This window comes from Hemiscyllium ocellatum, chromosome 28 (genome assembly GCF_020745735.1).
Source record: "Hemiscyllium ocellatum isolate sHemOce1 chromosome 28, sHemOce1.pat.X.cur, whole genome shotgun sequence".
In the NCBI taxonomy this organism is placed as follows: Eukaryota; Metazoa; Chordata; class Chondrichthyes; order Orectolobiformes; family Hemiscylliidae; genus Hemiscyllium; species Hemiscyllium ocellatum.
The window spans coordinates 40,514,650-40,538,860 of NC_083428.1; the positions used below are offsets into that span (position 1 = coordinate 40,514,650).

At 41.6% G+C, this 24,211-nt stretch overlaps 1 protein-coding gene across 7 annotated transcripts in view; it reads left to right on the plus strand.

The window, feature by feature from the left end:
- Nucleotides 1-24,211, plus strand: part of dpp9 (dipeptidyl-peptidase 9) — a 108,165-nt gene that overhangs the window by 47,887 nt on the left and 36,067 nt on the right. For all 7 annotated transcript variants that reach the window (XR_009646188.1, XM_060846241.1, XM_060846240.1 and 4 more), the window contains 6 exons: nucleotides 921-1,165; nucleotides 6,315-6,427; nucleotides 10,798-10,971; nucleotides 11,946-12,114; nucleotides 14,703-14,813; nucleotides 18,547-18,675. Coding sequence is in view for 6 of the 7 variants with exons in the window: in XM_060846241.1 (XP_060702224.1) it covers nucleotides 921-1,165; nucleotides 6,315-6,427; nucleotides 10,798-10,971; nucleotides 11,946-12,114; nucleotides 14,703-14,813; nucleotides 18,547-18,675 (941 nt within the window). In the remaining variant the exon portion in view is untranslated. The remainder of the gene's footprint in view (nucleotides 1-920; nucleotides 1,166-6,314; nucleotides 6,428-10,797; nucleotides 10,972-11,945; nucleotides 12,115-14,702; nucleotides 14,814-18,546; nucleotides 18,676-24,211) is intronic.

Genomic DNA, 24,211 nt, shown 5'->3' on the forward strand with positions numbered 1-24,211 from the left:
ATGTTAGTATTTGTAGAATAAGTAGGTTCGTATGAGGTCCTGGCTGTGATTTATCTGTCACTCAATCATTTTTTTAAAAAGCTGATTATTGTAGTCTTTGTCTCATTGCTATTTAGAATCTCTTTCTGTGCCCAAACTGACTATTTAATTTTCATGTTACAACAGTGACTGCAGTTCACAAGTGCTTTATTATCTGAAAAGTGTCTGGGCATATGCTGAATTCGTATTATTTCAAAATGCTTCAGTGAAGCAACTTGAGACATTTTATTAAAGGTGCTATATAAATGCATGCTGATGTTGGCAAAAGTTTGCAAAGTAGTTTTCCTTTGCTGGCACTTCTTAGACTCTAGCTTGTCTTTAGTTTAACATATTGGACTGTCAGGCTCTTATATCCTTTTTTTCATAACTATCTTTAATTAGCATTTTTATATTCTGAGTCACAAATTTTCCAAGATTCTGACAGTCTAACTAACTGGTTGAAGAGAGATTATTGATTCATATTGAATTGTGACTATGCTTTGAGATACTGCTGCCCTTGACAATAAGACTTAACCAGAAATTTCATGGGTCGCACAATAATATTGAGTGAGTGGTGGTTGTCTTGTGGTTCCAAGATTTGTCCATTCACATTACTGACCAGGATTTTCTGCTTTTCTAACCCCTCTAGACTTTCATTCAAAATAAAGTATTTGTATAACCTCAGAAAAGTCAGTTTTAACGATCACTGCAAATACCTGATTGTTAGTTCCATTGTTCACATGTTGTGCAAAATAGAAACACAATTAGTTTTTGCTGCTGACATTGTAAGCAGCCATGGAGGACCCTATATAGCAATTCTATGTAAATTTCTCCTGTGCTTCTGCATTTGTGGCAATCGTAATGTATCTCACATTGAGAGAGGATATTTTTATTCGCTGCAGCTGTGTAGCAAGGCCTGAAGAGATGGCTACCGTGGAAGCACTGTCTGAAAGCGCAGAGGTGGTGGATATGGAGGATGCACCCTCCCCATTCTACGTTGAGAAGCACACATGGGATGGATTGAGAGAGATAATCCACAGCAGCAGGAAGTATCCTGGCATTATCATTAACAAAGCACCTCATGATTTTCAATTCATTCCAAAAAATGATGAGTCTGGGCACCACTCGCATCGTGTCTATTACTTGGGTAAGTAGTCATTGATAATAGAATATCAAATTGCATGCACATAAGGGTTCAGACTACAAAGTCATGCTTAAATATTCACTTCAAGTACTGGATTCAGCAAAGTATAAAGGGAATATCTAATATACTGTAAACAGTTGAAATTGAAGCCAATTAAAGCATTAGACAGTTTAAGGAAAGATTGCGAGATAAATTGACTCTTCACCATTTTCAAGGAGGTGATTGTATTGTTGTTCTTTATAGAAGTACAATGAGAGGAAACTTGTCTCATTTTGATTTTAGGAATCTGTTAAAATTAGCTTGAAGTGGTTTTGTTGGAATTTTCTTCCAAATTGAGAAAAGGGCAAAGTTCATAATTTGAACAAGTATTGAAATAAAGTTTGCTCGCTAAGCTGAAAGGTTCGTTTTCAGACGTTTCATCACCATACTAGGTAACATCATCAATGAGCCTTCGATGAAGCGCTGGTGTTATGTCCCACTTTCTATGTATGTGTTTAGGCTTCCTTGGGTTGGTGATGCCAATTCCGGCTTTTTCTTAGAGGGTGGTAGATGGCGTCCAAATCAATGTGTTTGTTGATAGAGTTCCAGTTGGAATGTCATTTGTCTAGAAATTCTTGTGTCTCTCTCTCTCTGTTTGGCCTGTCCCAGGATGGATATGTTGTCCCAGTCAAGATGATGTGCTTCCTCCCCCCTCTGTATGTAAGGATACAAGTGATCCTTACTAGCATGCAATGCTCAGTGGTTAGTACTGCTGCCTCACAGCACCAGGGACCCGGGTTTGATTCCAGCCTTGGGTGACTGTCTGGAGTTTCTCCCCGTGTCTGCATGGTTTCCTCTTGGTGGTCCAGTTTCCTCCCACCAAAGATATGCAGGTTAGGTGAATTGGCAGTGCTAAATTGCCCATTAGGTGAATGAGGCAGAGGTGTATACAGGGGAATGGGTCTTCGGAGGGTCAGGGTGGACTTGTTGGGCCAAAGGACCTGTTTCCACAGTGTAGAGATTCTAATTCAAAAGGTTGGTGGAAGCCAGTTCAGTAATAATATTTACGGCAGAGAATTACATTTTCCCTTTTCAAATATATATTCATGGGGCTATAACACAAGATCCAGAGAATGGAGCAACTAGATGCCTATTACAGGGTGTGACGGGATACATGTGGATGGGATGCTTGCCCAAGCTGCTGACTTTCAAGAACAGAAACTGAATAAGGGGCAGCCATTTGAGATTGAGATGAGGGGGAAATTCTTGTCCCAAATGTGACCAATCTTTGTAATTGTCTACCTAGAGATCAGTGGGAAACAGTCATTGATTTCAACCTGTTCTGCTATAACATGGTAGTTCTGTTCTCATTCTTGTCCTGTGTTATAAGAAAATCATGTAATAGCAGCAAATTTAAACTAATGGGGCCGGAATCATGTTATAATTAATACATGGTTTAGAACTTTGTGCTTTAGAGACTGTCTCAATTCATCAATCATGTTATTGCGAATTCATGTTAACAAAGCACACATTATAGCCGAACGACCTGTATGTTCAAGACAAATTGAAAAACTAGAGACTAATGACCTCAAGCAAAATGCATATTGGGGGATAAAGGTATAGAGGAAGATGATCAGCCATTATCTATTTGAATGGTGGAGCAATTTTGATGGGCCAAATGGTCGTATGCATCCTCTTTCTCTGTTCCCATGTATTTCCAAAGAGTACAATGGGTACGATGGGTTGGATGACCTCAAGTGCTATATTTAATTCCAAGAATACATAATGTCAAGTTTGGCTGACTGGCTGAGTCAAGAGCTTGCAACAACATTGCAAAAGGCAGAAAAAAATGTTTTTGTGGCTTGTTATCAATCGTTAAATTGCCCCTCGTTCCCATCCAGTAGTGTGTGTTAGAGCTTCTCTCCTGTAATTGTAAATGGAAAGACTGACTTGCTGCAAAGTGAACTATTCACTTCAGTGCTTGTTCACCTGAAAGCTGACTGAGGTAGTTACTATATACTAGATGACTACTCTGGAACAGTTTGACCACGACACCAGTCAGTGTGAACAAATCTGGCATGATTCAATAGTAGATATCTTGCATTCGAAGGTGAGGAACAAAAATATTCTGTTTTGTGGGAATCATAATTTCAGTTCTCTTACCCATTTCTAAATTTTCCTCTTAAGACTAAGGTATTCATTTAATAGTTGACTCTTAATTTGAAAATGTCAATTTAAACTTTGAGTAAATATATTGAATGCTAAGTTCCTACTTTGTCTTTTAACTCCTTGAAGTGAAATTTTAAAGCATTAAAATAAGTTAGGAAGACTGGATTATATGATTGCAGTTTAAGTAACATAGCTCTTTCTCATTTTCTCTTGATTTTCTGTGTTCTGTCTTGTTTCCAATGCTATTAGAAAGTGAATTAAAGTTGATCATCTAAATGACTGATAGGAGACAGACCCTTCTGTGAAACATAGCACAAACATCTGACTCTAGTTACTAGTTGTTACAGTCTCGCCAAGACCTGTTTACCCTAGTGGAGAGGTTATTTACCAGGCCACAGATTTGAAGTAATCAGTTGAAGGATATATATGGTATCTTATTCACCCAGAGGCTGTTAGATGTCACTATCCAGTTTGGTGGTTGAGGTGGAAACCCAACTCATTTAAAAGGGGATGGCACAAAATTTGGTGGTATAGTGGGCAATGAAGAAAGTTGTTTAAGATTATAAAGAGATCTTGATTAATTGGGTCATTGAGCTGAGGAGTGGCAGATGGAATTTTATTTGGGATAAATGTGAGGTAGTGCATTTTGGTAATTCACACAAGGACGGGCCTTAATAAGGGACAAAGAGAAGTACAGCACATGAACAGGCCCTTCAGCCCTCCAAGCCTGTGCCAATCATCAAGACCTAGCTAAAAAACAAAGCTTCTGCTCTTAATTGGTCTGTATTCCACTGTTCCCTCCCTGTGCATGTAACCATCCAGATGCCTCTTAAATGTTGCCAATGTGCCTGCTTCCACCACCTCTTATAGCAGTGCGCTCCAGGCTCTTACCACTCTCTGCGTGAAAACATCCCTCACACATTTTCCTTAAACATACCCCCTCTCCCCTTGAACCTGTACCCCCTTGTAATTGAAACTTCATCCCTGGGACAAAGCCTCTGAATATCAACTCTATCTATGCCGTAATTGAAACTTCATCCCTGGGACAAAGCCTCTGAATATCAACTCTATCTATGCCTCTCATGGCTTTGTAGACATATCAGGTCTCCTCTCAGCCACTGTCTTTTCAGTGAAAACAATCCGAGTCACTTTAAACTTTTGTCATACCAGTGCCCTTGAGACTAACAATATCCTGGTGAACCTTCTCTGCACTCTCCAAAGCTTCCATGTGCTGCTTATAGTGTGGTGATCAAAATCACGTGCAATACTCCAAATGCAGCCTAGCTAGGGTTTTATGTAACTGCAACATTGTTTGCCATCTCTTGTACGGCTGATGAAGCAAACATGCCATATGCCTCGTTAATCACCTTGGCCACCTGTTTTGCCACTTTCAGTGAATTGGGGACCTGCACGCCCAGATCTTTCTGTATGTTAATGTTCTTAAGGATTCTGCCATTTACAGTATAATTTATGCCTAAATTTGATGCTCCAAAATGCATGACCTCATATATTTGTCTAGATTAAACTCATCTGCCATTTCTGTGCTCAAGTTGCCCATCTATCTGTATCCCGTTATATCCTTCACAATCGTTGGCGCTATCAGCAACTCTACCAATCTTGGTGTCCTCTGCAAAATTATTAATCAGACCACCCAAATTTTCCTTCAGATCAATTATATATGCTACAAACAACAGTGGACCTAAGACTGATCCCTGTGGAACACCACTAATTACCCGTCTCCGTTCTGAAGAACACCCTTCCACTGCTGTCCTGTTTCTTCTTTGACCAAGTCAATTTTGTATCCATGTAACCAACCCACCCCAAATCCCATGTGATTTTAGCTTTTGTACTAATCTACCATGTGAAACTTTGTTAAGTACCATAGTGAAGTCCATATAAATTACATCCACAGCCCTTCCTCATCCATTATCCTTATCACCTCTTCAAAGAATTCAATCAGGTTGGTAAGATATGACTTCCCCCTACAAAACCATGCTGTCTGTCATGTGCTAGTCCATTTCTTTCCGAGGTGCATATATCTTGTCCCTCAGTATCATCTTCAAGAGCTGCCCCACCACAGTAGTCCAGCTCACTGGCCAATAATTTCCTGAATTATTTCCTGAAGAAATTTCCTTTCTTAAACAAAGAAACAATATTGGCTAATCTCCAGTCCTCTAGAACCTCACCTGTGGTCAAAGAGGATCTGAAGATATCTGCTAGTGCCCAGCTGTTTCTTCCCTTGCCTATCACAGTAACCTCAGATAGATCCTATTTGGCTTTGGGGATTTGTCTTTCTTAATGCAATTAGGGTGCTCAAAGCCACCACCTTCAATATATTGACATTCTCTAGAGTCTTTACACACACATCCTTGATCTCAACATCAGTCATGTCTTTGAGATATAAAAATAGACTGGAAAGACAGCGACTTCTTTCACTGGAGCGTTGGAGGTTGAGGGGTGGCCTTATTGAAGTCTATAAAATCATGCAAGGCATAGATAAGATGAATGACTAGGGTCTTTTCCCTGGCGTTGGGGAATTCAAAACTAGGGGGCATATTTTTAAGGGGAGCATAGAAAGATTTTAAAAAGGATATGAGGGGGAGCATTTTTACACAGTGTGGTTCTTGTGTGGAATGAGCTGCCAGAGACATTGGTGGATACAAGTATAGTTACTATGTTTAAAAGTATAGGAAAAGTTTGAAGGGATATGGGCCAAAGCGCAGGCTGATGGAATGGGTTTAATTTGGGGTATATGGTCAGCATAGACTGGTTGGATGGAAGGGACTGTTTCGATGCTGTATGACTCTCATTCTATGAGTGCTAGATCTGCAGCTGAAGCATTCTAACCTGCAAGTGAGACTAGATTAGGCAGCTAGTTGGTTCACCTGGCACAGACCAGGTTGGCCAAATGGTCTGTCTTTGTGCTGTAATATTTCTATGATTCAAAAGTTGTAAGATTGTAAAATTGCCATTGATTAACAGTGGGAACTGCCTTTTTCTGTAGGGATGCCTTATGGAAGTAGAGAGAACTCTCTGTTGTACTCTGAAATCCCAAAAAAGGTCCGGAAGGATTCTCTCTTGCTGCTGTCCTGGAAGCAAATGCTTGATCATTTCCAGGTGAGAATTGTGTTCTCTTAACTACTTTTATCTTGAAATGCATAATAATACAGTGATTTTATTCTCCAATCTCATCTGCTGTGGAGTAGATGGATGGAGTTTTATCATTGCAATTCATTGGGTACTGTGAAATGACATGAGGCTAATATCTATTTAATGGGACAAACAACATCCTTGGCTGCTGTCATTACTAAATGAAAGTAGAAACCAAAATGTAAGGTCTCAGACCAGTACTACATGTTTTTGGAGTTTCCCTCACGTTTTCTGGCTAGGCTGATAGGAAGACAACATTCAATAATGATGGTAGTGTTATATTACAAAGAAATATATGCAAAGCCAAGGTGAAAACTGAAATTCTTTTTCTTTCTCTCCTCAGAGAAAATTAAAATGATTGACAGCAAAGGAAATGGCCCTTTAATCCATGTCAGTACTGGACTGTGTTAGTCTCACTTGCTGCCTTTTCTCTGTTGCTCTGTGTTAACTTTCAGATGTTTATTCAAATATCTTGTCAAAGCCACAATTGAATATTTCTTTCCTCTATTGGCTACATATTCACAATCCTAACTACTTAACTATGTTTAACAGATTATTTTTTTCATCCACTTTAAACATTCTTAAATCTGAGTGTTTTGTTTCTCAACCTCTGTGCTAATGGAAGCAGTTTTCTCCTCGCCTATAGTCTCCACATTTTTCCCTGAAAAAGAACATAATAGAAGTTCTTCCTCCCCCAGAAACATTCCTGTACACCATTTCTGCAGCCTCTCTTTATGCATTCATATCCTTCCTAAAGATGGGGACCCCAAATTGCATACATTACTTCATTTGAAGCTGCACCTGTGCTTTATAAAAAGTCATCTTAATTTCATTGAGTTTGTATTCCCTGCCTTTATTTGCAATTTTACAAAGTCTGGGAACCCCTCTGCTTTATTAGTTGATTTCTTAGTGTGCCCTGCAACTTTCAGTGATTTGAAAATATGCCTCGGTCACTCTGGTCTTGCATTCTTTGCAGAATTGTATACTACATGTTGTTTCTTGGTCTTCACAATGCATAATTCTGCTTTAATTCTCATCCATCATGTGACTGCCCATTTACAAGCCAGTCTGTTGTCTTGAAGACTACCACTGTCCTCATCTCTCCTTCTAAGGTTCATTCTTAACTTCCCCTTTAACAAATGATTAAAGGTATAGTAGTGAGCAAAACACTTAAGTGCTGTCTGATCTGTATAACTAAAGCATTATTTTAACTTTGTTCGAGTAAAAAGTGAGGTCTGCAGATGCTGGAGATCACAGTTGAAAATGTGTTGCTAGTTAAAGCACAGCAGGTCAGGCAGCATCCAAGGAACAGGAAATTCGACGTTTCGGGCCAGAGCCCTTCATCAGGAATGAGGAGAGGGTGCCAGGCAGGCTAAGATAAAAGGTAGGGAGGAGGGACTTGGGGGAGGGGCGCTGGAGATGTGATAGGTGGAAGGAGGTCAAGGTGAGGGTGATAGGCCGGAGTGGGGTGGGGGCGGAGAGGTCAGGAAGAAGATTGCAGGTTAGGAGGGCGGTGCTGAGTTCAAGGGAATCGACTGAGACAAGGTGGGGGGAGGGGAAATGAGGAAACTGGAGAAATCTGAGTTCATCATCCCTTGTGGTTGGAGGGTTCCCAGGCGGAAGATGAGGCCTCTTCCTCCAACTGTCATGTTGTTATGTTCTGGTGATGGAGGAGTCCAAGGACCTGCATGTCTTCGATGGAGTGGGAGGGAGAGTTAAAGTGTTGAGCCACGGGGTGGTTGGGTTGGTTGGTCCTGGCGTCCCAGAGGTGTTCCCTGAAGCGTTCCGCAAGTAGGCGGCCCGTCTCCCCAACATAGAGGAGGCCACATCGGGTGCAGCGGATGCAATAGATGATGTGTGTGGAGGTGCAGGTGAATTTGTGGCGGATATGGAAGGATCCCTTGGGGCCTTGGAGAGAGGTAAGGGAGGAGGTGTGGGCGCAAGTTTTGCATTTCCTGCGGTTGCAGGGGACCTTCTTCCATAAGGCATCCCTACAGAAAAAGGCAGTTCCCACTGTTAATCAATGGCAATTTTACAATCTTACAACTTTTGAATCATAGAAATATTACAGCACAAAGACAGACCATTTGGCCAACCTGGTCTGTGCCAGGTGAACCAACTAGCTGCCTAATCTAGTCTCACTTTTAACTTTGTTCAACCATTTTCCATGTTTGAACAAAACATGCAATGCCAATATTAATGCATTCAATGGTATAGATACTTTTTTGTGTTACATTGCAGTTCCTTCATCAAAGTTACTTCAAATTTTGTGTTCGAAATAGCAACATATCATGACTGACTGGGTATGACTTGCTGATCAGCTGCAAATGAGCAGAAATATCAGCTAACAATAATCAGAATTAAAAAGAAATTACAAAAGTGGTCATAGAGTCATAGAGCAAAGCACGGAAACAGACCCTTCGGTTCAACTCGTCCATGCTGACCCATTTGTCAGTATTTGGCCCATATCCCTCTAAACTCTTCCTATTCATAAATCCATCCAGGTGCCTTTTAAATGTTGTCATTGAATCAGATTCCTCCACTTCCTCTGGCAGGTCATTCCATACACGCACCGTCCTCAGTATGGAAAAGTTGCGCCTAAGGTCCCTTTTAAATTTTTCCCTCTGACCCGAAACCTTTGCCCTCTAGTTCTGGACTCCCTTGCCCAGGGAAAAGACTTTGTCTATTTATCCTATCCATGCCCCTCATGATTTTATAAACCTCTATAACCTCTACCTCAGCCTTTGACGCTCCAGGGAAAACAGCCCCAGCCTAGTCAGCCTTTCCCTGTAGCTCAAATCTTCCAACCCTGACAACATCCCTTTAAATCTTTTCTGAATCCTTGGGGAAGACCAGAATTGCACACACTGTTCCTAAAGTGGCCTAACCAATGTCCTGTGCAGCGGCAACATGACCTCCCAACTTCTATACTCAGTGCTCTGACCAATAAAGGAAAGCATACCAAACGCCACCTTCACTATCGTATCGACTTGTAACTCCACTTTCAAGGGGCTATGTACCTGCACTCCAAGGTCTCTGTTCAGCAACACTCTCTAGGACCTTACCATTAAGTCTATAAGTCTTGCCCTGATTTGCCTTTCCAAAATACAGCATCTCTCATTTATCTAAATTAAACTCCACCTGTCACTCCTTACCCCATTGGCCCATCTGATCAAGATTCCATTGTATTCTGAGGTAACCTTCTTCGCTGTCCACTACGCTGCAAATGTACTAACTATACCTCCTATATTCACAATCAGCAATCTACCATAATGAGGCAAAGAAAGCTTTCCTCAAGTAGCTTTTGGAAATACTTTGCATCTGCTGTTCTCCAGCAAGCTGAGTAAATTACTACTGGATGTAAAGATTTGAATAATTATAACATTTGAAGGTTACAGTTTACACTGTGCCTGGACTCCATGTAATAATATTTTATTGAACGCCTGTTCAAGGACCTGCATCTTTCTAGTTTATTCTGATGGTTTAGCTGCCAGATGAATATTCTGCCATGTAGTTGTGTTCAACACCTAAATAACATCCAGTAGCTTTGAAGAGCTAGATAAAGCAGTTAAATCACACCTTCAGTCCCTGTGGTTCCAGTTGGCGGAGCTTATTCTTTTTTTCCTAATTTTTTAATCATTGCTTTTATTTGAATTACTGTCGGAGCTGACAAACTTCCTGTTGTGTGCCAGTAGCCAGCCAGGTAGACTGATGAAATATTTATTTAGGTTTAATTTCTCAAGATCAGTACACTTGCTCGCTTCACAAACATGACATAAAAATACACTCTGCCCAGGGTTTTTTTTGTTCTCTGGCAAGACCAAACTTCGTGCTCCTTCCTTCCCACTGGGTTATGGACCAACCTTGCTAGGGTACTTCACAGAAAATTAAAAATTAATTGAGAAGTGTGGTACTGGGGTCAGATATGAGTGGATCAGTTAGGTTTTGAAGATGGTCAGATCGATTTGATACTCTTGATGTCAGCCCACCAGGTTTATTAAAATCAGTTTTGCAACTTCCTGTGGAGTTCGTAATCTGTTTTGTTAGTCTAGTACCAAGGTCACTCCACTGCCCTTTTTCCAGCTCACGAATGAATTTATTGACAACCTCTCAAATCACCCAATCCATGACTTGCATTTTATACACGTTTCAAATCATGCCAGTGGTTTTGAATATGCACATACCAAGATAAAACCTTACAGGCCCCCATGCCAACAAAACAGGTTTTGGAATTGTGTGGGTAGTTCCAGTAAATGAATCATACTTTTCCTAATAATTGTTCATCAACTTTGAAAAAATTATTACAATTGAAGGTTATTGTTGTGTTTAATTTACAGGCGACTCCACACCACGGAATGTACTCACGGGAGGAAGAGCTTCTGCGTGAGAGGAAGCGCCTCGGCACATTTGGAATTACCTCATATGACTATCACAGGGATAGTGGACTTTTTCTCTTCCAAGCCAGTAATAGTCTTTTCTTTTGCAAGGATGGAGGGACAAATGGTTTTAATGTAAGTGCAAAAGTAATGTAGCTACTGTGGTCAGGTTCTTGGCCTGTTGTTTCCACTATGAACAGTATTTGCATTGCCTGCAGTTTTGTGCTGATTGGCAGTTCATCTCAAGTTTTGGGATTTGGATCTTGGGCCCCCTAGTGGGGCCTTGTTTAAAAATAAAGTTTTTTTTATCTTAGACCCGTAGAAATTTTGACTTCAGCATGCATGTTTTCAAAAGCAAAGTAAGATTTAGTATAGAAAATACCAATCTTTAAAAAGTTACAATTTGAAGGAGCCTTACTGTATCTAAATGAAGTTGTAACTGTTTGACATGTGAGAGTATGGCATACCATTAATGCAGACTTTGCAGGTTCATTGAACGAGAGTTAAAAGTAGGTCCCTTGAAGACAGTGGAAAGCACAGTTGAGAACAGCTATGTCTTAACAGACCAATTCTGCAATAATTTCAAAATTGAGATTAACTTCCTTGCTGTCTTACATGACGAGCATTTAACTTTGAAGTTGAAAACCATTGAAGGAGCATCCCAGGTCTAGGCTCATGCAAGCCACTGCAGCAGAGGAGAAAAGTTCTTAGTTGATAGGTTTAGAAGATGTCATAATGACATCTCATCGGTATTTAGTAGTCCCTTCTCAACAGTGGAATGTAGCTACATACGGTGGTCACCTTCAATTTGCAGTTTCAAACACTAAGAACAAAACTTGATCAAGTTAATTTTGACCTTTTGAAAGAGATGGGCAGAATGTTGGAGGTAGAACAAAAATGAAACCTTACTTGAGTTAGTTTCTCGAACAAAGTGAAATGGGCCAATAGGGACTGTAAGTTATTTGGTAATCTTGTATGGCTTGTTAATTAAATAAACAACTAGCTTCTTACTGTCTGCACTCAACTTGTGGCAAGCATCATTTTTCTCTGGTATGATGAATACAATTCGTTCCTTTTTCTTCACGAGCTAGATCTTTGCTGTTTTACAGATATCGCCAATGAAGCCAGTAGAGATTAAAACAAATTGTTCAGGACCTCGAATGGATCCTAAGATATGTCCTGGAGACCCATCCTTCATCTCATTTATAAATAACAATGACTTATGGATAGTAAACATTGTGTCTGGTGAGGAGAAGCGATTAACATTTTGCCATAAAGGTAAGACAGTTTACAACTGGGTAGTAAAAGCCTGCTACAACGCATTAATGTTGTCAGCAACAAGTCTTTTTTGGATTCAACCTTCATGCACCCCCTTATGTTGTACTCTGATGTTTATGATTGAGCAATTCGCATCTCATGTAGGCGATGTTTCTTTACTATAGCCATTGTCATTCTTTTTGGCTGTTGTGCCGTGAAATCTTTTGTTATTTAACCTTTCTTGACTTGCATCTTATTGCAGACCTTTTTCTTTCCCTGTCGTCTTCCTGCTTCCACTGGCTTGAAATCTTATTTCTACAGCTGTGAGAGAGGAACATCAACCTGATAAACTAACTCATTTTTCTTCTTCAGTGCTATTTTAGCTATTGAGTTTACTTAACATTTCATTATTTTTATTTCCAACTTTCAGCATCAACAGTGCATTTTTTGTTTTATTAATGTTGGAGATGTGCTTCCAGAAATGGTCTTGCAAGGCCAACTTTGATCCCAGAAGCTGTCCAGTTCACCCTGTCAACAACATGCAGCAGTTTATGCAGAAGCAGATTTGCTTTAAACCAACTGCTAGCAGAATATTAAGCTAAAGTTCGACCGCAGTTATTTACCACAAATTGCCAATTATGTTGAAGCCAATTTTGAGGACGGTGGATAATTGTAATTTTTTTGCCCCAAGATTTCTCTTCTCTGCTGCTCCAGGTTTAAGTATTGTTGATGACAATCTTCACACATTAAAGTTAAACTTCCTATGTGACCCTGTGTTACATACTTCTAGTCTGACACGACGGTGGTGGTTAGCATTGTTGAGAGTATGTTGGAATACTATCAACGTGCTGATCTTATTTCCAATACCAAGTGACTAAAAGTCAGTTTGTTGATACAGGATCAGAATACTTTGAAAAAAAGCACATTTTGTTAAAGCTCTTTGTGTTGCACATATCAGAACTTTGACAAGAATACCAATGTATAGGAAACTGTATTTTTATCGCACTTTTCATTCATTATGAAAATGTTCATTTTTGCATTGTACTCTTGTGCGTGTCCTGATCAGTGCAAGACAAATAGCTTTGATGAAATTATTTTTCAGGCAGGCAGAGTCTAGATTAGAGTGATGCTGGAAAAGCACAACAGGTCAGGCAGCATCCGAGGAGCAGGAAAATCGACGTTTCGAGCAAAAGCTCTTCAGGAATGAAGGCAGGGAGCCTCCAGGTTAGGTGGTCAAGAACAAGTGTCTTGCCTGTTTAATGGATTTGAAGGCCACTATGTGTTATTGCTATAATATTAACATAATATTCACAATAGATTTACTGGTTCCTGGTTGGTCTCCCATTGGGATTGAAGGTATGAAATTGGCTGCAGCGCTTTGTTTTCTGGAATTCATAAAAGATTAAGCTCCACAGTGAATATTCTGATTGGTTTCATTGACTCTACTTTGAAAGTGAAGGTCTCTTAATAGTGTCACTTGTCTGACTCCAATCTGTGGTGCAATTCAGTTAGTACACCAATGCAAAGTCATACTGACTTCAAATTCACATTGTTTTGCTAGGTTTTGAATTTATTCTAAATGAGTATAATGTTTTCCTTTTCCAGCATTTGCTGTGCGTCATTTCCCAGTACTAAATCCTGTTGCTTCTTTTTTGGATGAGTAACTGTGAGAAATTCACTGTTTTAGGGGAAAAGATACTGGTGCATGTGTGGATGTTACTGTCATAGCCAGTATTTATTGCTCATCCCTTGCACTTGAAGTTGAGGTGCACTTTGAATCTAAGAGATGATGAGAAATGAGACCAGTTGGTCCAACAGTCCATGCTGATCTTTCTACTTCACATTAGATTTCTCTAACTCTTCCTCATCTGATATTCATCAAGATATCCTTTATTGTTGCGAAAAGGGGCACAAAGTTGCCCTCATCAGGAATTGGATGCAACAGCTAGGCTTGAAAAAGAAATATCTGTTTATAAAGTATGGGAATAGGGTGCTAATTTGTTGGGCCAATCTGATTTCTTGCATTTCACTCCTGATGAGTGCAAGAGAAAAGCTTCAAATTTATGTCTCCTAGCAAGTTTCATGTTCTGTACTGCCACGCAATTCTTCCTATCATTTGTCTGGCTTGCCCTTTATTTATCTCCTGATGAGTGGCTTATGTCCGAAACATCGATTCTCCTGCTCTTTGGATGCTGCCTGACCTGCTGTGCCCATCCAGGACCACACTCTTGATTCTGATCTCCAGTATCTGCAGTCCTCACTTTCTCCCTTTTATTTATCTTTGTCAATTTTCTCAGTTATCTGCTATGAGTTCCACATTCTAACCATTCCAGTGAGTTGCCTGCAGAGCCCAGATGCATAGGTCTACTGCTTAGATGAATTCTTTTCAAACTTCCATGGTATCTTAAAACAAGCCCTGATGTATGTCAGGTTATGAATTTTGTTTTTGAGACGTTATGATTTGTAAACTGGAGCAAAGCCAGTTTATCTATCCATGGTTAAGATGTAGCAAACATTGTAGAATGGCACCCATAGAACATTTGACTTAATGTTCCTTTATATTAAATTTCACAATGATTGCACTGTGACTAGAATGTTCTCTTTTTCAGGTTTGCCTAATGTAATAGAAGATTCTAAATCTGCAGGAGTAGCTACTTTCGTAATACAAGAAGAATTTGACAGGTTTACTGGTTATTGGTGGTCTCCCATAGGAATTGAAGGTATGAAATTGGCTGCAGTGCTTTGCATTTTTGGAATTTATAAAAGGTTAATCTCCACAGTAAATATTCTGATTGGTTTCACTGATTCTGCTTTGCATTTGAAGGTCGCCTAATGATATCACTTGTCTGACTCCAATCTGCAGTTCAGTCAGTACACTAATGCTAAGTCATACAGACTTCAAATTGCTAGATATTAAACTTATTCTAAACTAGTATAATGTTTTCCTTTTCCAACACTTGCTGTGTGTCATTTCCCAGTTCTAATTCGTGTTGCTTCCTTATTGGATGAGTAACTGTGAGAAATGCTCTGTTTTTGGGAAAAGATATTAGTTCATGTGTGGATGTTACTGTCAAAGCCAGCATTTATTGCTCATCCCATGCTCTTGAAGATGAGCTGCACTTTGAACCTAAAAGTTCGCAAGAAAAGAGGTAAGTCTGAGGCTGGTATAACAGATTTGGGGAGTAAGTTAAATAGTCAAGACAGGCAAGAGCACAGCAGAGAATGAGGTAAGACTGATAAATTAAACTGCATTTATTTCAATGCAAGAGGCTTGACTAATAAGGCAGAGGAATTTAGGGCATAGTTGGGAACATGAAATACATCAGTGATAGGTAAGTTGTTGGAGGAGATTCTGAGGGATAGAATTTGCATGCATTTGGAAAGGCATAGACTGATTATGGATAGTCAGCATGGCTTTGTGCATGGGAAATCATGTCTCACTAACTTGATATGAATAATTGACAAAATTGAGGACAAAGCAGCAAACGTTGGCTACGTGGACTTCAGCAAAGCATTTGACAAGGTTCCACACAGTAGACTGGTTAATAAGGTTACATCACTTGGGAGAGCTAACCAATTTGGATACAAAATTGGCTTGAAGGTAGGATGCAGAATGTAGTGGCACAGACTGGGGGCCTGTGTCCAATGGTGTGTTGCCAGGCTTGGTGATGGGTCCACTGCTTTTCCTCATTTACATAAATGATTTTGATGTAAATATAGCAGGTATGGTTAGTAAATTTGTAGATAACACCAAAGTAGGTTATGCAGGTGGACAGCGAAGGTTATTTCAGAGTGCAACAGGACCTTGATCAGATGAGCAAGTGAGTTGAGGAGTGACAGAGTTGAATTTAGATAAATATGACGTGTTACATTTTGGTAAGACAAACTAGGGTAGCATTTATACACTTAATGGTGGGGCCCTGGAGAGTGATGCCAAACAAAGAGACCTAGGAGTACAGGTGCATAGTTCTTTGAAAGTAGAGTTGTAGGTAAACACAGTGATGAAGAAGGCATTTGGCATGCTTGCCTTCATTGATGATATTATTGAGTATAAGAGTTGGGATGTATGTTGTGGCTGTGCAGAACATTGTTAAAGCTACTTTGGGAGAACTACGTGCAATTCTGATCACCCTTCAATAGGAAGGATATTGTTAAACTTGAGAGGCTGTGGAAAAGATTCACAAGGATTTTGTCGGGATTGGAGGGCTTGAGCTTTATGGAGAGGCTAATGGTTTTGTTCCCTGGAGCATTGGAGGCTGAGGGGTGACGTTGTATTAATCTATGAAGTTGAGGGAATGGAGAGAGTGTATGGTCAAGGTCGTTTTCCTAGAGTCGGGGATCCAAAACTTGAGGACATAGATTAAAGGTGAGAGGAGAAAGATTTAAAAAGGACCTGAGGGGCAACTTTTTCACGCAAAGAGTGGTGGATGTATGCAATGAGCTGTCAGAGGAAGTGGTGGAGGAAGGTATAATTACAGCATTTAAAAAGAATCTGGATGAGTACATGAATAGAAAGGGTTTAGAAGAATGTGGGTCAAATGCTGGCAAAGAGGACTAGGTCAGATTGCAATGTGTTGAATTGATGTGTCTGTTTCCACGCTGTATAAATCTTTTGATTCTGTGACACTCCTGACTTGTGCTTCTTAGATGACGGACAGATCTAGTGAGTTAGGAATTCATGCTACTTTCCTCCACGTACTCAGTCCCTAAATTGCTCTTGTAGTTGCAGTATTTGTGTAGCTAGTTCATTTTGGTTCCTGTTCAATGTGGTATCCAACTTACCAACTCACCATAGATTATAAGTGACTTAACCTTTCAGACCAGCCTACCATGAGCGACTATGTCAAATGCTTTATTGCACTGTTTGCAATTCCTCTGATACTAGTGCAGTGTATGTCCAAATATCGCAAAATCTGGACACCAATCAAGCTTGAACTGATGAGTGGCAAGTAACATTCACATAATTCAAGTGCCAGGCAATATCTTTTGCCAAAAGGGAAATCCAGCTACCACTCTATGACATTAAAGGACTTTATCACCATTAAATCCTCCTCTGTCAGTATTCTAGGGGTTACCATTGGTCAGAAACTGACATGTCAGAGGATTGTAATTCTGTGATGATTAACTCACCTCCTGACTGCTCAGTCTGTCCACTGTCATAAAGGCACAAGTTAGGAGTGTGGTAGAATATATTCCACTTGCCTGAATGATTACAGGTCCAACAACACTCGAGCTCAGTACTTGTCACTCCATCTAGTACATTCAACATTCATTCATTCCACAATTGAGGTATGGTGGCAGCAGAAGATATGAGTTGCAATGCAGCACTGTCCAGATCTGCAACTTGTACCATTTAGAAGGACAACGGCATGGAAACACCACCACTTGATGTCACGCAGCATCCTAACTTAGAACTGTATCACTTTCCCTTTTGCTGTTGCTGGCCAAAATCGTGGAGATTTCCTCCCTGTCAGCATTGTGGGTGTACCTACACAATAAGGACTGCAGCGGTTCAAGAAATCCCCTCGCCATCACCTTTTCAAAGGCAATTAGGGATGGAAAAGAAATACTGACTGAGCCAGTGATGTCGGTATCCTGTGAATGAATTTGCTGTCTGAAAACCAAAGTGAAAATAAAACCAAAACATACAAGGATAAAGCAATAAAATGATACCATGTCTTGAAGGTTTCAGTAATGTCATATGAGTTAATAAGTTTGCAGGCGAGTGGAGAAAATGCTGTGCAACGTGATGGTGGACAATGGTTGAGGGAGCAATGAAGAGATTGTAAGGGAGTGAATCAGGAGTGGGTACTGGATGTAATGGCGAGCGCACAACCAAGATTTAGAGGGGAGTGTGAGATTGAGTTTGTGGGGTGGGAAAGGGGAACATGTGGTTAAGACCTGTAATCCCCTGTCTTCCTTTCTCTCTCCGTCCCTCGCCTCCTGGTGCCCACAACTCCACCAGTTTCTCAATCTCTATGCTCCACTCCCTGCCGATCCATAAAACTGGTTGGGTGTAGAGATTGTGGTTACTGTTGTGTCAAATCACATCTTTCTAATATTTGTTCACCGGCCTCTTGATTGGGTGAAATATTCAAATGTTCACATGAAAAGGGAAAAGGATTAGAGAACCCTGTGTAAAGGCTTTGTTTTGCCTCCAAGAGTGAATGCATTATTTTAGTATCCTGGCCAACATTTATTGCTAACATTGCTAAGGCAAATTAGCTGGTTATCTTTCTGCTTATGAGATGCATTTCTTGGCCAACAGCAATGACTGAACTTCAGAGTATGCTATTGGCTGACAAATGCTTTGAGACATCTAAGGTCGTGAAAGGCAGTATGTAAATGAAAGTTCTTCTTTAGAACTGAACTTAGTACTCCAGTTTATTAAAGTCAGATACAATGTCCAGCATCATCATTAATTGTACAAATGTGTTTTTGGCTTACTTGTAGATTCAAATGGCGTGAAAACTTTTTATCTTTTGTATGAGGAAGTGGATGAGTCTGACGTGGAAATCATTCATGTACCATCCCCTGCACTGGAAGAGAGGAAAGCTGACACCTACAGATATCCACGAACAGGTTAGAAGTGAGACTCACGATTTGAGATGCACTGGCTTATTCTAAGAATAACAATTGTGAATATTACTGTTTGTACAGCTATTTATATTTAAATCCACAATTTCTCTGATGAGTTAATGAAGTATTTAAAAATAGTGGAATTTGTAGTCACTTTTTTCCTGTTTTAAAACTGTGGTCTCTGAACATTGGAGCGTTACACTCACCTAGCAGAGTTGTTTAACATTTTGATCCTGCTGTGCTGTGAATGGTGAAAAGCACCACGACATCCTGATGGTATGCTCCATCTTAACTCTCTTGATGTATACTGAATGCTAGGAGAAAGTGAGGACTGCAGATGCTGGAGATCAGAGCTGAAACATGTGTTGCTGGAAGAGCCCAGCAGGTCAGACAGCATCCAAGGAGCAGGAGAATTGACGTTTCTGGCATAAGCCCTTCTTCAGGAATGAGGAAGGTTTGCCGAGCAGGCTAAGATAAAAGCTAGGGAGGAGGGACTTGGGGGAGGGGTGTTGTGAATGCGATAGGTGGAAGGAGGTTAAGGTAAGGGTGATAGGCCGGAGTGGGGGTGGGGACAGAGAGGTCGGGAAGAAGATTGCAGGTCAAGAAGGCGGTGGCGAGTCAGAGGGTTGGGACTGAGATAAGGTGGGGGGAGGGGAAATGAGGAAGCTGGAGAAATCTGCATTCATCCCTTGTGGTTGGAGGGTTCCAAGGCGGAAGATGAGGCGCTCTTCCTCCAGGCATCGTGTTGCCATGGTCTGGCGATGGAGGAGGCCAAGGACCTGCATGTCCTTGGCGGATTGGGAGGGGGAGTTAAAGTGTTCAGCCATGGGGCAGTTGGGGTTGGTTGGTGCGGGTGTCCCAGAGGTGTTCTCTGAAACGTTCCGCAAGTAGGCGGCCTGTCTCCCCAATGTAGAGGAGGCCACATCGGGTGCAGCGGATGCAGTGAATGGTGTGTGTGGAGGTGCAGGTGAATTTGTGACGGATACGGAAGGATCCCTTGGGGTCTTGGAGGGAAGTGAATGGGGGAGGTGTGGGCGCAAGTTTTGCATTTCTTGTGTTGCATGGGAAGGTGCCAGGAATGGAGGTTGGGTTGGTGGGGGGTATGGACCTGACGAATGAGTCGCGGAGGGAGTGGTCTTTCCGGAACGCCGATAGGAGAGGGGAGGGAAATATATCCTTAGTGGTGGGGTCTGTTTGGAGGTGGCAGAAATGACGAAGAATGATACGATGTATTTGGAGGTTGGTGGGGTGGTAGGTGAGGACCAGTGGGGTTCTGTCCTGGTGGCGATTGGAGGGATGGGGTTCAAGGGCGGAGGAGCGGGAAGTGGAGGAGATGTGGTGGAGAGCATCGTCAACCACGTCTGAGGGGAAATTGGGGTCTTTGAAGAAGGAGGCCATCTAGGTTGTTCAGTATTGGAGCTGGTCCTCCTGGGAGCAGATGCGGCCGAGGCGAAGGAATTGGGAATATGGGATGGCGTTTATAGTAAATGTCTGTGTTGATTTCGGATTTGTTGTAGGTACTGGTTGTCCGACCGACTCCCACAGCTACCTAGATTACACCTCCTCTCACCCTGCCCCCTGTAAAAACGCTATCCCATATTCCCAATTCCTTCGCCTCCGCTGCATCTGCTCCCAGGAGGACCAATTCCAATACCGAACAACCCAGATGGTCTCCTTCTTCAAAGACCGCAATTTCCCCTCAGACATGGTTGCCGATGCTCTCCACTGCATCTCCTCCACTTCCCGCTCCTCCGCCCTTGAACCCCGCTCCTCCAATTGCCACCAGGACAGAACCCCACTGGTCCTCACCTACCACCCCACCAACCTCCAGATACATCGTATCATCCTTTGTCATTTCCGCCACCTCCAAACAGACCCTACTACCAGGGATATATTTCCCTCCCCTATCAGCATTCTGGAAAGACCACTCCCTCCGCGACTCCCTCGTCAGGTCCACACCCCCCACCAACCCATCCTTCACTCTCGGCACCTTCCTCTGCAACCACGTGAGATGCAAAACTTGCGCCCGCACCTCCCCCCTTCACTTCCATCCAAGGCCCCAAGGGATCCTTCCATATCCGTCACAAATTCACCTGCACCTCCACACACATCATTTACTGCATCTGCTGCACCCGATGTGGCCTCCTTTACATTGGGGAGACAGGCCGCCTACTTGCGGAACGTTTCCAAGAACACCTCTGGGACACCCCTGCACCAACCAACCCAACCGCCCCATGGCTGAACGCTTTAACTTCCCCTCCCACTCCGCCAAGGACATGCAGGTCCTTGGCCGCCTCCATCGCCAGACCATGGCAACACGACTCCTGGAGGAAGAGTGCCTCATCTTCCACCTCAGAACCCTCCAACCACAAGGGATGAACGCAGATTTCTCCAGCTTCCTCATTTCCCCTCCCCCCACCTTATCTCAGTCCCAATCCTCGGACTTAGCACCACCTTCTTGACCTGCAATCTTCTTCCTGACCTCTCCGCCCCCACCCCCCCTCCAGCCTACCACCCTCACCTTAACCTCCTTCCACCTATTGCATTCCCAACGCCCCTCCCCCAAGTCCCTCCTCCCTACCTTTTATCTTAGTATGCTTGGCACCCCTTCCTCATTCCTGAAGAAGGGCTTATGCCCAAAACATCGATTCTCCTGCTCCTTGGATGTTGCCTGACTTGCTGCGCTTTTCCAGCAACTTTCAGCTGTATACTGAATGCACTTGCCAAAGCCTCATCAATCTGTCAATGCAGAAATTTACAAAAAGGTTATGGTTGAAGTGTCACCTTTAATTTGAAATGGAACAAACCGTCTGAAGGATAGTGAGGTCATGATAAGCACCTCGACTTAGAGACTTGCCCATGTGCCCAGGTTGTTGTGGAGAGAGAAATTCAAACAAGCCAATTGGATAGTGTGTCAGTTTTAACATCATTTCACAGTAAAGGAAGATGCTTTTTTAGACACAGGCAAACAAATCATTGCTATGTGGCAGTAGGTTTTTTGGAAATGGGAAATATTTTTTGTTAACAGCAAAAGATGCCTAAGAATTTAGCTTCTGTTTCTTTCAAAAAGAATGGAGCTGAGCAGATGATTAGGGAGCAAAGGGTTGCTGTGTACTATGCTATTGATAATCAGATCCAGAAAACCTCAATGCAGAATGGGCAGTGGTTGAACAACTTTTGAAGGACAGTGGAAGTTTCAACCCATTGTGACATGGGGCAACAAACTGCTGGAGAACGTGTGGCAACTTGTGTAATACCCACATCTGTCAAAGTGTGGCACACATTGAAAGCAATTCATAAGATGTGTTTTAGTTGTGTTGGTTAATGTGTTCGTTGTCTTGATTTTGATATATCAGTTGCCTGTTAATTAACGATAGGTCTATTTTGATTTTAGTTTAATTTTTATATTAAGTGGACTATTTCATTGCTTCCATCACTTGCTGGGCAATTCAGCTCTCTCTCTAAATATTAGCAGTCTTTACGGGGACCAAAACAAATGATTTGTCACCCTTGTAATAGATTCTTTGAAAGCAGTATGAGTATTTGTATGCCACAAGAGGGAAAGGTATATGTGATGATGCCAAATATCAATACACCATAATAAAATCCATGGTGTTTTCACTTCCACAAATTTATTTGTTTCCATGTGTGGTCATTCATGTTTGAGATGTAGTCGTTTAGCAGGAAAAGAGCCAATATGTTTAAGCAGATAACAGGAGTTATCTTTTACAACAAGGTCAGTACCTAGGAATTGGTTACAGCAAGACTTTATGCTGTTACATTCTGGAAATTAATCTTTTTAAAACCACCAGTCAAGGTGTTTTTTTTTATCCCTTTTTATATTGTGCGCATCAAATTTGTACAGTTTTATTGTTTACTACTCTAGAATGTCTTTTGTGGAATTTCTGACCACTCGAGACGGCGGATCTGAAAACGAGTTTTTCGTTTTGACACATTGCTTACACATTTCCTAAATATTGAAATAATTCTGAATAGAATTAAACATAGAACAGTACAGGCCCTTCGGCTCTTGATGTTGTGCCAATCTTTTATCCTACTCTAAGATCAAACTAACCTATGTATCCTTCATTTTACTATCATCCATGTGCCTTTCCAAGACTCGTTTAAATGTCCCTAATGTATCTGAGTCCACTACCACCACTGACAATGCATTCTATGCACCCACGACTCCCTGGGCAAAGAACTGACCTCTGACATTTCCCCTGAACCTTCCTCCAGTCACTTTAAAATTATGCCTCCTAGTGATAGCCATGTCTGACCCTGGGAAAAACTATCTCTGGCTATCTACTCTATCTATGCCTCTCATCATCTTGTACACATCTATCAAGTCACCTCTCACCCTTCTTCGATCCAGTGAGAAAAGCCCAAACTCCCTCAACCTTTCTTCATAAGACATGCCCTTCAGTTCAGGCAGCAACCTGGTAAATCTCCTTTACACTCTCTAATGCTTCCGCATCTTTCCTATAATGAGGCAACCAGAACTGAACACAAAATTCTAAGCAAGGAGGCCTTTGTGTGGAGCTGCAGAAAATGGGGAAGATATTAAATGAGTATTTTGCATCTGTATTTACTGTGGAAAAGGATATGGAAGATATAGACTGTAGGGAAATAAATGGTGACATCTTGCAACATGTCCCGATTACAGAGGAGAAAGTGCTGGATGTCTTCAAATGGGTAAAGGTATATAAATCCCCAGGACCTCATCAGGTGTACCTGAGGACTCTGTGGGAAGCTAGAGAAGTGTTTGCTTGGCCTCTTGCTGAGATATTTGTATCATCGATAGTCAGAAGTGAGGTGCTAGAAGACTGGAGGTTGGTAAACGTGGTGCCACTGTGTAAGAAGGATGGTAAGGACAAGCCAGGGAACTATAGACTAGTGAGCCTGAGCTTGGTGGTGGGCAAGTTGTTGGAGGAAATCCTGAGGGACAGGATGTACATGTATTTGGAAAGGCAAGGACTGATTAGGGATAGTCAATATGGCTTTGTGCATGAAAAATCATTTCTCACAAACTTGATTGGGTTTTTTGAAGAAGTAACAAAGAGGATTGATGAGGGCAGAGTGGTAGATGTGATCTATATGGACTTCAGTCAGGTGTTTGACAAGGTTCCCCATGGGACACTGATTAGCAAGGTTAAGTCTCATGGAATACGTGGAGAACTAGCCATTTGGATACAGAACTGGCTCAAAGGGAGAAGACAGAGGGTGGTGGTGGAGCATTATTTTTCAGACTGGAGGCCTGTGACCAGTGGAATGCCACAAGGATCGGTGCTGGGTCCTCTACTTTTTGTCATTTACATAAATGATTGGGTATGAGCATAAGACGTACAGTTAGTAAGTTTGCAGATGACACCAAAATTGGAGGTGTAGTGGACAGCGAAGAACGTTACCTCAGATTACAACAGGATCTTGACCTAATGGGCCAATGGGCTGAGAAGTGTCAGATGGAGTTTGATTCGGATAAATGTGAAGTGCTGCATTTTGGGAAAGCTAATCTTAGCAGTACTTATCCACTTAATGG